Source organism: Amblyraja radiata, chromosome 9 (genome assembly GCF_010909765.2).
Source record: "Amblyraja radiata isolate CabotCenter1 chromosome 9, sAmbRad1.1.pri, whole genome shotgun sequence".
In the NCBI taxonomy this organism is placed as follows: domain Eukaryota; kingdom Metazoa; phylum Chordata; class Chondrichthyes; order Rajiformes; family Rajidae; genus Amblyraja; species Amblyraja radiata.
The window spans coordinates 65,889,069-65,904,167 of NC_045964.1; the positions used below are offsets into that span (position 1 = coordinate 65,889,069).

General features: G+C 40.8%; 1 protein-coding gene across 4 annotated transcripts in view; it reads left to right on the forward strand.

Annotated features, from left to right (window-relative positions):
* The window catches only part of setd3 (SET domain containing 3, actin histidine methyltransferase), a 120,962-nt gene that overhangs the window by 33,274 nt on the left and 72,589 nt on the right, over positions 1-15,099 (forward strand). For all 4 annotated transcript variants that reach the window (XR_004413153.1, XM_033027682.1, XM_033027684.1 and 1 more), the window contains exons 3-6: positions 1,138-1,230; positions 2,678-2,826; positions 10,258-10,330; positions 13,212-13,468. Coding sequence is in view for 3 of the 4 variants with exons in the window: in XM_033027682.1 (XP_032883573.1) it covers positions 1,138-1,230; positions 2,678-2,826; positions 10,258-10,330; positions 13,212-13,468 (572 nt within the window). In the remaining variant the exon portion in view is untranslated. The remainder of the gene's footprint in view (positions 1-1,137; positions 1,231-2,677; positions 2,827-10,257; positions 10,331-13,211; positions 13,469-15,099) is intronic.

Consider the following 15,099-nt stretch of genomic DNA (forward strand, 5'->3'; position numbering starts at 1 on the left):
CACTTTCTAAAATCATCCTTCTCTTGTCCTCACTTGAATGAACCGTTAATGTTATTGCTGTAACTTTCAATCCCTTTCTTCAGTTGGTGTTGGCCAAGTCCCTTTATAAATTGGCCTTGAATCAACCATGTGCTGTCCGTGTATCAGTACCATGTATTCTGTCACAGCATTGAGATTTAATCTGAAGTCTGAAGAAGGGTTTCGGCCCGAAACGTCGCCTATTTCCTTCGCTCCATAGATGCTGCTGCACCCGCTGAGTTTCCCCAGCAATTTTGTGTACCATTGAGATTTAATAACCTGACTCGTGCCAGATATTTTGCACTACTTTTATATTCTCTGAGATTGTTCTGAGTGAACGATGTTATGGGACACTGTGATTGTAAGAGGATGCTGTGAGTAATATGGTGATTTAAATATCACACATTGAAAGCTGGGTATATCTGGTTCATTAACTCAATCTATGGTAACATTGTTCCATAGAGTGCAAAAATGGATTGCAACAAATGCAGGTCAAAGAGGTCTTCATTCTTCTGGGGCGACACAGTGGCACAGCGGTAGAGTAGCTGCCTTACAATGCCAGAGACTCTGGTTCAATTGTGATGATGGATGCTGTCTGTATGGAGTTTTACTTGAGGTTGGAGATGTTCACCCCTGTCAATGCTGAAGTGTCTGTGATTTTATTATATGTAACGACCCACAAATTACTGTCCTTTTAAGGATGGATAAACTTACGGATTTCAAACAGGGATAGTGACAGAATTATCCTAGAAACAAGGAACTACAGATGCTAGTTTACAAAAAAAGATACCAAGTTTTGGAGTAACTCCGCAGGTCAGGCAGCATCCCTGGAGAACGTGGCTTGCTGATGTTTAGGGTCATGATCTTCCAAGAAAGTTGGAAGAGAGCAAGGACAAACTGTGGCAGGTAATAGATGAAGACAGATGATGGGATTTTTGATTGGCTGATAGTTGGGCAAAGGTCTGACATGTATCCTATTAGTTTAAGTGGTTTGAAATATTAGACATAAAAGCGAAGTGATGGGTTGCTAATTCTATACGTTTTCACCCTCCACAGGATAAGGCAGCCAAGTGGTACATGTTATGTAATATATTTCCACTTTTAATCTTTCTTTTCAAGAGTGTAGTAATCCTTCCACTGCACCAGGAAAGGAGTGGGAAGAATATGTGCAAATCCGAGGCTTGATTGAGAAAATCCGTAAAAAGCAAAAAGGTATGGATGTAGGATTTCCTCCTTTGGGTAATAGCTAGCTAATATGGGTTCTGTTCCGCACATAATCAAACCCTGCCCGAACCCACTGTCATTGTAATGATCTAATTGAGTGTGGAGCCGGAACAAGGGATTGGCTTTCTACTTCTGCTGTATCATGTTATTTCTGTGATTTGCTTCCTAAAGTACAGAATGGTCCTTTGAGTGGAATTGTAATCCTTAATCTATGCTAGTACGTTAAAGGGCCTGTCCCACTTTCACGACCTAATTCATGACCTCTAACAAGTTTGCCCTTGACTCATACTCGTAGCATGTTCGTCACGAGGTCGTAGGAGGTCATTGGTAGGTCGTAGCAGGCCACGAAGCTAGTCGTAGGTACTCGTGGCATCAAGTAGGTCGGGACGTTTTTTCTAGCCTGATGAAAAATGTCCCCGAGTAAATAAGGTCGTGAATTAGGCTGTGAAAGTGGGACAGGCCCTTCACTCTGGCACCAGGTGCTGTACCTAACACATGCAAGCACGCGCACACACACATAAATTATATATATTTATGTATCTAAATTTATATATATACATGTGTGTGTGTGTATATATATGTGTGTATATATATGTGTATATATATGTGTGTATATATATGTGTATATATATTCTCTATAAAATGCGAGATAGGTAGCTTTACACACTGACGACACGACATAACATGGCAAACGTGGTGGACTAAGTTTCTAATAAGTTGTCAAGCTTTTATTTTATACTTTTCTGAATTTTATTTTGTATTGTGTGCTATTAGTTTGTGTAGCAGCCTACTTCTCCTGTCAAGTTATGCAGCATGATCATCAGTGGTGTCAACATTCGGTTAATTGAATGATGCATACAGTTATAAGAGTCATAGAGTGAGTGATACAGTGTGGAAACAGGCCCTTCGGCCCAACTCGCCCACACCGGCCAACAATGCCCCAGCTGCCCTAGTCCCACTTGCCTGCGCTTGGTCCATATCCCACCAAACCTGTCCTAACCATGGACCTGTCCAACCGTTTCTTAACCCATGGGATAGTCCCAGCCTCCACTACCTCCTCTGGCAGCATGTTCCAAACTCCCACCACCCTTTGTGTGACAAAATTACCCCTCGGATTCCTATTAAATCTTTTCCCCTTAACCTTGAACCTATGCCTCTGGTCGTCGATTCCCCTACTCTGGGCAAAAGACTCATATAACCCAAAGTTATATGATTGTATTCCTATATTACATTTATGGACCTTTTTAAGCTGAAACAAATAAGAATTTAATTGCTCCATTGTCAGTACATATGACAATTAACACTTGATTCTTTCATAACATTTTCCAATGCCCATTACTAAATTGGTTCTGTTTTTACTTTGCTGCTTTTCCCACTAATAGGTTTTCAAGTTTGCTTGACTGTTATGATTTTAAGTTGCTCTCTGGCCATTTAGGGTTATCGGTCATCTTTGATGGGAACAGAGAACAACACTTTGATGAACTATTGCAGTGGGCAGCTGACTGTGGAGCCTCAACAGAAGGTTTTGAAATCACTTACTTCCCAGAAGAGGGTTTTGGATTGAAGGCAACTAAAGACATTAAGGTTTGCTTTTATTTTCACCCGCTTTGTCTGATTTCCTTGCAGTAGTTTGGCCGGCAAAGATCAGTGCATTAATAATCGTGTGTAGCTGTTTTTTGTAGTTTGGAAATGATCGGGTATCGGGGGTTATGGGGAGAAGGCAGGGGAATGGGGTTTGGAGGGAGAGAGAGATCAGCCATGATTGAATGGCGGAGTAGACTTGATGGGCCTAATTCTACTCCTATCACTTACGATCTTATGATCTGAATTATTTTGTACTTGCTCATTAATCGTGACATAATAGAAACATAGAAAATAGGTGTAGGAGTAGGCCATTCGGCCCTTCGAGCCTGCACCGTCATTTGATATGATCATGGCTGATCATCCAACTCGGTATCCTGTACCTGCCTTCTCTCCACACCCCCTGATCCCTTTAGCCACAAGGGCCACATCTAACTCCCTCTTAAATATAGCCAATGAACTGGCCTCAACTACCTTCTGTGGCAGAGAATTCCAGAGATTCACCACACTCTGTGTGAAAAATGTTTTCCTCATCTCGGTCCTAAAAGATTTCCCCTTTATCCTTAAACTGTGACCCCTTATTCTGGACTTCCCTAACATCGGGAACAATCTTCCTGCATCTAGCCTGTCCAACCCCTTAAGAATTTTGTAAGTTTCTATAAGATCCCCCCCCCCCCTCAATCTTCTATATTCTAGCGAGTACAAGCCGAGTCTATCCAGTCTTTCTTCATATGAAATTCCTGACATCCCAGGAATCAGTCTGGTGAACCTTCTCTGTACTCCCTCTATGGCAAGAATGTCTTTCCTCAGATTAGGAGACCAAAACTGTACGCAATACTCCAGGTGTGGTCTCACCAAGACCCTGTACAACTGCAGTAGAACCTCCCTGCTCCTATACTCAAATCCTTTTGCTATGAATGCTAACATACCATTCGCTTTCTTCACTGCCTGCTGCACCTGCATAATGCTGTAATGGCATCTATCATGTTTTCCATAAGAACTCCAGCTTAATTTGCAGTACTCCATAATGTGAGGCTATTCCTCTGATTTATGATATATCTAGACCCATCTAAAAATACGTAATTTAAAAAAAGATCTTGCAAAATATTGGAACAGTGGCATGTTTTAAACTAAAAGGTTAGTTTGCTGATAGAATCATTGTTTGTATGCATGGAACACTTTGTGTGTGTGTGTGTGTGTCTACTAGCTTTCCTATTGCACAACCAAATGGGAAGAGCTAGATATTATATACACACGTACGGAATTCTTCTGGGGGGGAAAGAAATGCCACTTGGAACAGCTCCAGTTGAATTATAAACTAAATCATGATGGAAATCTTCAGAAAGTATATAAAGGCTTACCCATCAATTGATAGGGAATCTGTACTGCGGTCACAATGATAATCTACAATAGTCTCCCGAGAGACCAATTGAGAAGACCTTTTTGAGGGTGCATCAGAGTAATGAAGACACTGGAAAACTTAAATGTTTCCCTGTTTGGCTATCAGGTTCCACAGCAAACAAGGTTGTCTGCCTGTTTCCCAGCAGGAGAATAGAGATGATTGGCGAAGAACAAGTATGCAAGTCTTTCGGAATGGTTGTAACTTGCATATTTCCAGATCCTACTAATCAATTACTATATTTGGAAATGTAGAAAATGGGGGGAAAAAAATCTGAAATATTTTTTGTTCTGTCCTTCCCTTTGTTTAGAAAATGCTCAAGATTTTGTGACATTTAATAAAGCTTGTATCCAGAAACTATTGAGCCATCATTTAGATTTACGTATACTCTAAGCATCAGAAGGAGATACCATTGGGTTTTATTGAACCTTCGTCGATAAGCAGGAAGAAAGATGAAAAACTTGTCAGGTTTAAAACCAAAACTATGAAAGCAGCAGACCATTATGCAAGATTTATTTAAAAAAACAGCATAAAATTATGAAATGAGCAACAAACAAGCTGATAATTAAACATTCAAATAAATACACAAAGTCTTCTGTTCAAACATGAAATAATGTGAATTAATCAGTCGGACAGCATCTATTGAAAGGGAAACATAGCATGTCTTTCTGACTGAAGAACTTGAGCACTTTCTGTATAAAGCTTTTTAAGTCAACAAAATCATTGAAATTAACTGGGAATAATTGGAATACTCTTTGAAAAGACAAAACGGTGGTTTTCATTTTACTTCAAATGGCGACTGCAGATTCAGAGTTTCCAAGAACTACCTATTTCTTGGGAATTGATTCAAATAGAAATCCTTTATACTCTGGAAAAGTTAATGTGATGTTACAACTTGGTTCCCTGTTGAATAAACTGGGTCAGTCTATTGCCTACAAAACCTATCTAATCACAAATCCTTTAAAGTGAAAACAATGTTATCCAACATTAACCCCACAGCAGGGGAGATCATAGCATTAATGTTTGCCATGACAAAGTCCCTGGTGCAAAGCCAACTTACTCTTGCTGTAGCTGGAGGCAATTGCCAAACCAATCCTTGATGACAAACATCAAATCTTGCCAGTGAAAGGCTGAGAAGGATGAAATAATATTTGAAAGCTACGCCAAGGTATGACAAAGCATAACTTGGGTCACATACTTTGTGGTTTCATGTCCATCTCATCTGTTTTGTCTGCTTGCTCCTATTTTCAACAGAATTTCAATGAGTCTCAATTCATTTCCTGTACTTATAATTTTTTAAAATAGTTCCATCTACTTCATAAACTGTCCTTTTGATCAGAGTGCGTATAAAGTTTGCAAGTTTTTGCACATCGCAGCCTCGTGCTTCTGTTTGACTTCAACTGTTTTCATCTTGGAATTCAATATCTGTTGAGTAACTATTTTAAAAGTAGATGAGCAATATACATTTGTCTGGTGCTTTGCCTTGAGACACACTGCCAGCTCCTTTGAGCAGATATTTGTTGAATCTGTACATTGAGCATCCACAGACGCTGCCTAGCACATGCAAAAACTATCTTAAAATGGTAGTTATTTTGGAACCTGCAACCTGACACTGAGCACGTTGATGATCTCAGCCTGTCTTTATTTAGCAGCAATTAAATCTAGACCTCTTTTAAAAGGTTAGATTTTCTCTGCAGTAAAGTAGAACGATGTATTTTAGGGGCAACACTCCTGTCCTTCCAAATCGAAACATTGGCTGACCTTCTGTGACCAATGCCTGTTTCTTGCAACCATTTTAATATGATTTGTAATTCATATGTCTTGTATCAATTTAAACCTTTTCCTTCAGCTTAGTGGTGTAGCAAATTAATTTGCGCTTTATCTTTGCGATTTGTATTCATAATTCTTTCCTCACAATCACTCTCCATATTAACGTAAAGCTTCTTTCCTATAACCATATAACAATTTCAGCACGGAAACAGGCCATCTCGGCCCTACAAGTCTGTGCCGAACAATTATTTTCCCTTAGTCCCATCCGCCTGCACTCATACCATAACCCTCCATTCCTTTCCCATCCATAACCCTATCCAATTGATTTTTAAATGATAAAATCGAACCTGCCTCCACCACTTCCACTGGAAGCTCATTCCACACAGCTACCACTCTCTGAGTAAAGAAGTTCCCCCTCATGTTACCCCTAAACTTCTGTCCCTTAATTCTGAAGTCATGTCCTCTTGTTTGAATCTTCCCTACTCTCAATGGGAAAAGCTTATCCACGTCAACTCTGTCTATCCCTCTCATCATTTTAATGACCTCTATCAAGTCCCCCCCTTAACCTTCTGCGCTCCAAAGAATAAAGACCTAACTTAATCAACCTTTCTCTGTAACTTAGTTGCTGAAACCCAGGCAACATTCTAGTAAATCTCCTCTGTACATTTCTACTTTCCTGTAGTATTTTTAACAGTGGCTTATTTTTATATAAGCCTTTTAACTTGAAATCTCATAAATGTGAAAATCTTATTTGAGGAACCGCATGGTTTAATTCATTGAAGTATAATTTATCACAGTGAAGGTTAGAATATATCACTAGCAAGGACTGACTGTGCCAGCATGACTTTGAGTAGGAAATGGTCTTAAATTTAATGATTTTTTTTAAAGAGGTCACCAATAGGATTGATGAAGACAGGGCAGTAGACATTGTCTGCATGGACTTTAGCAATGCCTTTGACAAAGTTCTGTTGGTCTGGAAGGTTAGATCGCATGGGATACAGGTGCACCACCGATTTACCAGCACCCTTGGTTCCTGAGCATTTCCGAATTATCTGTTTTGCCGGACAAACAGAGGTCACGGCCTCCGAGAGGAGTCCAAGGGTACCGGAACGGTCCCTCTAGGCCGCCAAGGAGCCGAGATACCGACCCGCAAAGTCAGCCTCGGAAGCCGGTTATGAGAACGGATCCGTTGGATCCGCCAGGAGTTCCAGAGTTCCGGCCGATCGGCTGTTGAAGTCGGCTATGGGAAGGGATCTGCCATCTCCTGCCAGGCTGTAGTTCAAGAGCCTCAGCCGCCGCCAGTAAATTCAACTCGCCAATTGGCCACGGAAGTCTTGATGGGGCTGTCATCAGCCACCTCACCCAGCCTAGGCGCCATATTTTCCAGCGTACCTTCTGGCCAGATTTCAAATGTGCTCTCGTAATTTTGTCCGGAATAAAGGAAGTGCTGGATCACCAGTTCCTGGGAAATCTGTAGTGGACCTGCACTGGGTGAGCTAACCCTTTGGATATAAAATTAGCTTGATGGAAGGAGTCAGAGGGTGGAAGTGGAGGGTTGCTATTCATTTTTGAGGCCTGTGACCAATGATGTGCCATGGGGGACGCTGCTGGGTACACTGCCATTTGTCATTTATATTAATGCTTTGGATGTCAACATTGTTAACATGGCTAATAAATTGGTGGACGAAACCAAAACTCGTGGTGCAGTCGACCTTGAAGGCGATCTAAGATTACAGCAGAATCTAGATAAATGAGGAAAATAGTCTAATGGACGGTAGATAGAATGGAAATCTTCATAATTCTGGAAAAGTTAATGTGATGTCACAACTTGGTTTCCTGTTGACTAAACAAGGTCGGTCTATTTCCTACAGACGTATCTAATCACAAATCTGTTAAAGTAAAAACTGTGTTATCTAACATTAACCCCACAGCAGGGAGATCAAACGATGACAGCTAGTATTTGGCTCTAGAGAGTGCTGTGGAACAGACAGTCCGAGGGATACAGGTGCATAGTTTCTTGAGATCGGTAACACAAATGGACAGGATGGTGAAGAAGGCTGACGCAAAAAGCTGGAGTAACTCAGTGGGTCCGGTAGCTATTCTGGAGTTATGGAATAGGTGATGTTTCGGGTCTAGACCCTTCTTCAGAAGGCGCTTGGCCTGCTTGCTTTCATCGGCCAGGATATTGAGTACAGGAGTTGGGATGTCATGTCATGTTGCATCTGTGCAAGTCATTCATGAAACCACACTTGGAGTATTGTGCACAGCTCTGGTTGCCCAGCTGTAGGAAGATATCATTAAGGGTGCAGAATTGATTTCCAAGACTGTTAGTAGGACTTCAGTTAAGAGAAGCGGAATATGCTGGGCCTTTTTTCCCTGGAGCTGAGGAGACGGAGGGATGATAAAATCGCAAGAATCATGGAGAAGATAAATGGTCACAATCTTTTTCCCAGCGTAAGAGAGTCCAAAACAAGAGCATCTGGGCTTAAGGTGCAAGGGAAAAGCTTGATAAGGGGGCAAAAATGGTCCCAGGAAGGGCCATTGAGGGGCAGTGGTTGCATTTTGCTAAGATAAAAGGGCCGTGACCCGAATTTTTAAAAAATTTTAAATTTTGTTTCGTTCTCTCCATTTGTGTGCTTTTTTATCCTTGAACTTTGTGCAAATATGAATTGAAATATATAATTCATAGTATGTGGGTATCAATAAAAATTGCAAGTCCTGGAAATTTCAAGTAAAAGGTACAGATCCAAAGTTCAATTATATTCTGTAAATTTACACTTTACTTAATGTGCTAAGTAAGTTGAGCTGGAGATGTGCACATCCTCGTCATTTGTTCAAATTCAGTAGCACATTTTCACATGAGCCAAGTGCCAAACAAGTCATTATTTATATGAATAAATACATGCTTAAACACCTTGTGTAATGAACTGGCCGATCAGGAATGTAAAATCAAGTCAACCCCTGCAGTCACGGCATGTTTTACTTGATATTTGATGGAAAGGCAATTGACAAATTATTTTGCATCCTGTTCCATTCTGACAATTCAAATGGCAATTTGTTTCTCTTAGCTGAGTATTGTATTGGTTTTAAACTGCAGGACCACCACCTATTTCCGGTAACTGATGGTGTGGGACATGTGCCTCCGTCCTGAAAGAGTTAATTGTTTGCTTCTATGTTAATTACTAATTCTTTAGGTTTCTAGCAGTCCATGGTGCGTTAGAGACACGGGATGGGTATAATTAGTGGGTCAGAGGTGTATTGTTGAATTACGTGACCTCTGTTGGTTTTGCAAAATGGATAATCTGACAAGGGTGCTGGAAAATCGATGGTGTACCTGTACTTTGTGGGGAATGGAGTTGGGGATTAAGGCACAGGGATAGGTCGTTAAGGCAAATATGTCAGCTGGGATCCTTGGGTTCCCAATATTTTGAATATATTTCTCGAATCTCACTGCTGAATTGTTCTTTGCCCCGATACCCTGTCCTCCAATTTGTTTTTCTGGAGTGTTGACTTTGTAACTAATTCCAACTTCCTAGTATGTTTATGGTTCAATCTCTTTTATGTATGGCCCAGACAAGATAGTTTGTGAATAAAGATTAACTCTTGTATTCGGAACATGCCAGGTGAAATTTTGGCTCGCAGCTTCCATATTCAGGATTGAGGGGCCAAAGTTTTGTCATGTTCATTTGTTTGCACGGTTGACTGGGTAAATTTGGCATGAAAGTACACAGCCGTTTCCTGCAACGCCATCAGATTAGTCCACTTTCTTTGTGGCATCAAGGCCCCTGATGAGATAAACAAGAAACCACACCAGTACTAGATAATTACTGATGAAGGCAGCACAAACTTGGTGTTAACAGAATGCACTATCACTGAAGGCAATAGATTTCTGGCAGTTGTACAAAAAATATGGCGGTGGCCACTTCATTGATTTTCCTCTACCCACATTTCGAACACACTGAATGCATTTATTATGCATTTGCTTCTCTTGCACAACGAATATGACAATTGGTAAAAGCAGAGATTAGTGCCATGCTTCTTTGAAAAGGGCATGGGTGTAGTTATTGCCCAAAATTACTATGTTGCCAACTTTTTTTTTTGCCAGAATTAATTGCATATGCTGACATACTTTGTTCCTGAATTTGAGTCTGAATATCTTCTTGGATTGATGAGAATCATTTCAAATGTAGGAGCATAATATAATTTGGGATTTACTTGTGGCTTTATCACAGCAGACTTTGGTGATGGGCTTCTTTTGTTTTTAGGCAGAAGAACTTTTTCTGTGGATCCCTCGAAAAATGCTGATGACTGTTGAATCTGCTAAAAACTCTATACTGGGTAGGTAATCATTTACTAATCTCCATGTATTTCCTCCAGATCATTGCCTGTGTCTCACTCTTTCCAAATATTTAGTCATTTATGAAACATCAAGCAGTTGAGTGCATGTGGATTTGCCTATGTTTGGTAGGGTATGGATTGCATGCTGTTCATTAAATTGGGAAGCTGTCTTTAATGCTGCGTAGCATCTTTCAAGTCTGTTTCACCATCGGGCAGATGACAAATAGATATTCAGCTGCATCACAGGTTTGATTGTGACGGTATGTGGAGTTTGCATATTTTTCCAGGAATTCTGAGAGTTTACCTGCTTTCCTCCCTCAGCCCATGGGCTCGCAGGTTAATTTTGTGTCTGAGAATGGTCCCAAAATGAAACGTCACCTCTCCGTCATTTAGTTTTAGTAATTGGAGCAGAATTCGGCCATTCAGCTCATCAAGTCTACTCTGCCATTCAATCATGGCTGATCTATTGCCCTCCTAACCCCATTCTCCTGCCTTCTCCCCATAACCTCTGACACCTGTACTAATCAAGAATCAATCTTTCTCACTGCTACTTTGAAACTCGGGTTCTATGGTGAAGCAGAGCCAGCAGCAGTTTTTGGATTTCCAAATTTAAACACTGCCTGCTTTCATCTGATGTGTATGTAGCATTTGTGCATAAATAAAGACAGTGTTAATTCCTCTCGTGCATGGAGAATTGTAGTTTTACAGCTTTTAAAATTAAAGTATTTGACACCAACTATAATTGCATGGCTGTACTAACAGGTGAAAAATTCTCTGAAACTTTGCTTCAGTATTTTTATTGTAACCGTATTCAAACTATGAGGTTTATTTTTCAAACCTCTAAAATTGTGCATAAAGTTGACCATTCAACCCATCGAGTCTCTGCTAGCTCCAAGTAGAGGAATCCTATCACTTTTATTCCACTGTTCTCTCCCCATAGCCATTAAACTTATTTTCCATCCAGTGCTCACCCAATTCTCATTTGGCTAACATAGAATTTAATTCTTAATGCCTGAGTCATTAGATACCTTTTTTAGTTGAAGATTACGAATGTCAAGTCATTTTGAGTTTTATTGAATTAGTTGGATGAAGGCTCCATTCTTGTCATTTGACAGCCTTGCATGGCTCTAGTTTTGTTAATTGTCAGTAGAGTAATTCCCCAAAGGGAGTGAATATTGAGAAAACCAATCATTTAGTTTAGGATTGCAACTCCTGATAACTGTGCAGAAGCTTAGCTGTGAGGAGAACACAGGTAAAATACTGAAGTAACTGGTTGTGCAGACCCATTTGTGGAAATCTGAAGCAGGCCCTTTGAATTTGTATATTAGGATTTGGATTACCTGCATTTTATTCACTGGTGTCCCTGAACACCATCTCACATTCACCTCCATCGCCTGGTAAGTTGTACATCTATTAATAAATCCAAAAACGGAGTGTTCCAGATGACTATGTAGTCAGTTCATTGGCGTATTTAGAATTGTGAGCATCCAGCTCTGGCCTCTGCACAGATATTCAAGCCACCTCTAAACATGGATTAAATTCGTAATCACTCTTGCGCTATAATTGATTTTTCTTTTAAACATGTTGATGAAATCTCTCCCTGTGTTTAGTTCTGTTTCATAGTTGTTGAACTTTAGTGTTTGGATTGTAACAAAACTGTTGCACCATCTCTCACAATGAGCTAGTGCTTATTGGATCTGTTTTTGAAGTGGGTTGCTCTGTGATTATTTCACATTGACCACATTACATAATGTTTCTACACAGCTAGCTAGTGGAGTGGACCAATAAACAAATAAAAGACTGACTTTAAAATTTCAATAGCTTGGATTTCCCCATGTTGAGGATCTGACAGGATGGAAGATTTGTCCAATCTAATCTCCTTCGTTTGGGATTCTGATAAGAGTTGTGTTTGTTCCAAGAATAATTTTCTAGAAGTGAGACATGAATGTATGATCTATGAGGGTGATGTGGAAATAAAGCAGACCTTTAAACTTTCAGAGCCTTAATGGTTTCTAACATCTCAGCTATCCACGGCGCTACAGGGATGACACGGTGGCTCAACAGCAGTTGCGGGTTTGATCCTGACTACGCATGCTGTCTGCACAGAGTTTGTACATTCCCCCTGTGACCATGTGGGTTTTCTCTGGGAGCTCCGGTTTCCTCCCACATTCGAAAGATTGTCAGTTCATTGGCTCCGGGTTAATTGTCTCTCGCGTGTAGGATGGTGCTAGTGTGTGGGGATCGCTGGTCGGCAAGGACTCCGTGAGCGGAAGGGCCTGCTTCCACGTTGTATCTCTAAACTAAACTACCGCACCTGCGCTAAAATCACTAGCTTCCTGGATTTGATACAATTGATACATACAATTGATACAATTTATTTGTTGTCATTTGAACCTCATTGAGGTTCAAACGAAATTTGGTTTCTGCAGTCATACAAACAAGTAGAAGAACCAAGACACAACACAATTTACACAAACATCCATCACAGCGAATCTTCTCCTCGCTGTGATGGAAGGCAAAGTCTTATCTCTCCCCTGCACTCCCCATTCTCCTCCCGATGTCAAAGTCAAAGCCCCCGGCGGGCGATGGTAAATAAGTCCCGCGGCCATTAAAGCCGCGCCGGGCGATGCAAGGCCATAATCCGGTCTTGATGTTGGAGCCCCCCGGCAGGCGCTAGCAAGTCCCGCGGTCATTTAAAGCCACGCCGGGCGATGTAAAGCCCCGCTCCAGGTCATCCTCAAACCCGCAACTCGGGCGGGAGAAGTCGCCGTTGCAGAAGCCCCGAAAAGCGGATTTCTTGGTATTCATAGATGTTAATTAATCGCTTTATTACTCCGAACATAAAAACCAGCCTAAAATGTGTACCTTGCTTGCTATCCAGGTCCCGTGTATTCCCAGGACCGGATTCTACAAGCCATGGGAAATATCACTCTTGCCTTTCACCTGCTTTGTGAACGACTGAATCCCGATTCCTTCTGGTTGCCCTACATTAAGACTTTGCCCGTGGAGTACCATACTCCTTTGTATTTTGAAGAGGAAGAAGTACGTTACCTTCAGTCAACGCAAGCCATCCACGATGTCTTTAGTCAGTATAAAAACACTGCTCGCCAATATGCCTACTTCTATAAACTCATCCAGGTAAGTTTACCCAATGTAGCAATGTTCTTCTGAAGAAGTTCTCCATTTCAACAATCAGCTGGAGACTATTTCAAATGCATATTTTTCAATTGTGATTTGGGTTTAGAGGCACTCTTAATATTATTTACCCAATGATATATTGCCATGACATTATCCACGAATTCTGAAGTGTGGTGAATGACAAGTACATCACATAACCTCTGCACAGCAAAGTATGTATTTCTGCTGTGAAATGGGCTGAGTTCCTTTTAAAGTGTAATTTTTGCAGAAGGCAAAATACAGCCTAACCTGGGGTTAGGTAGCTATTAGTGTTATTTTTGTTATGGAAATAATGAACTGCCTTAGTATTAGTTATTGATGTAATTGGTTCTATGTTAGGGAAGAATAAACTACATCATGGAATATTTTGCATTCTAATACCTAGGGTTTTATATTTTTGAGTAAAAATAACTTGTTTGCAGTCAGAGAATGTGTGACCCCACCCTCTGTGATGGTGGCAACTGTTAAAAATTACACACTGTGGAAAGAGAAACTTGAATACAGGGCTCTTGACTCAATAATTCAAGTCACAAGTATATTATGACTAGCTGAAGCTCCACACAGTTCCGAGAGTTATTGGTTCAAGTGGATAATCTTTCATCTGAACTGGAAAAGCAATGTCAATGATTGTACCTTTTCGAAAGTTGGGGGTGTCTGGATATCCAAGTGGACATTCAAATTGCTCAATATATACCTGTTTACCTTTATTTGTTTTTTGTGAATTAACCAAATCATCTCCCTATCTGTGAACCTCTCATGGACCTCCCCAAAGTTAGAAAACGACCTTAGTATGTTTGTGTGTGTTTTCTTATAACATGAATGTTTCCAACCCTGTCCCGTTGATTATTGAGAAACATCCCTATAAACATGGTGACCATGATTCAGAGACAACCTCCTTCGTTTGACCAATAGCAATTTTTGGTACGTATCAAGATTGTGCCGTGGCAGAGTTCCAAATATATTGCTTTGTTTGGTAAACTGTCTCCGGTTAATGAAGCAGAGAATGGGGATGATTTCCAGGATTCTAGTAGTGTCATCCTAAAGGGATATGTGTTGAGACGTCAGCTGTTCATATGTACAGGTCCACCACCGATTTTGGTGGCATTTTAGTTCCGCACCCTTGCCATGTTATCTATTTTGATCACGTAAGATTCAACCACATTCTCTCCCTGTGACCACATGGATTTCCTCTGTGTGCTCCGGTTTCCTCCCACATTCTAATGACATACGGTTTGTAGTTTGGAATGGAATACTTTACTTTATTGTTACATGTGTCAAGGCACAGTGAAATTCTTTGCTTGCATACCCAATCTATACAAATATGGTATGTATTACCTACCATGCAGACACAGTTATAAAGCACGCCGGCTCCACCTTTTATTCGTCAACCCCTTCCCCCCGCCATTGTTTAATTGGCTCTACAAATTGCCCTCAGTGTGTATAGAGTGGATGCGAAAGTGAAATAACTACGGGTGCCCCCCTGATTTACGATGCTTTGACACGATATTTTGACTTTACGATCAGCCAACGCTCGGCAACGGCAGTGAGCCGCATGTCACTTCCGGTCACGTGATCGCAATATATCGCAATGT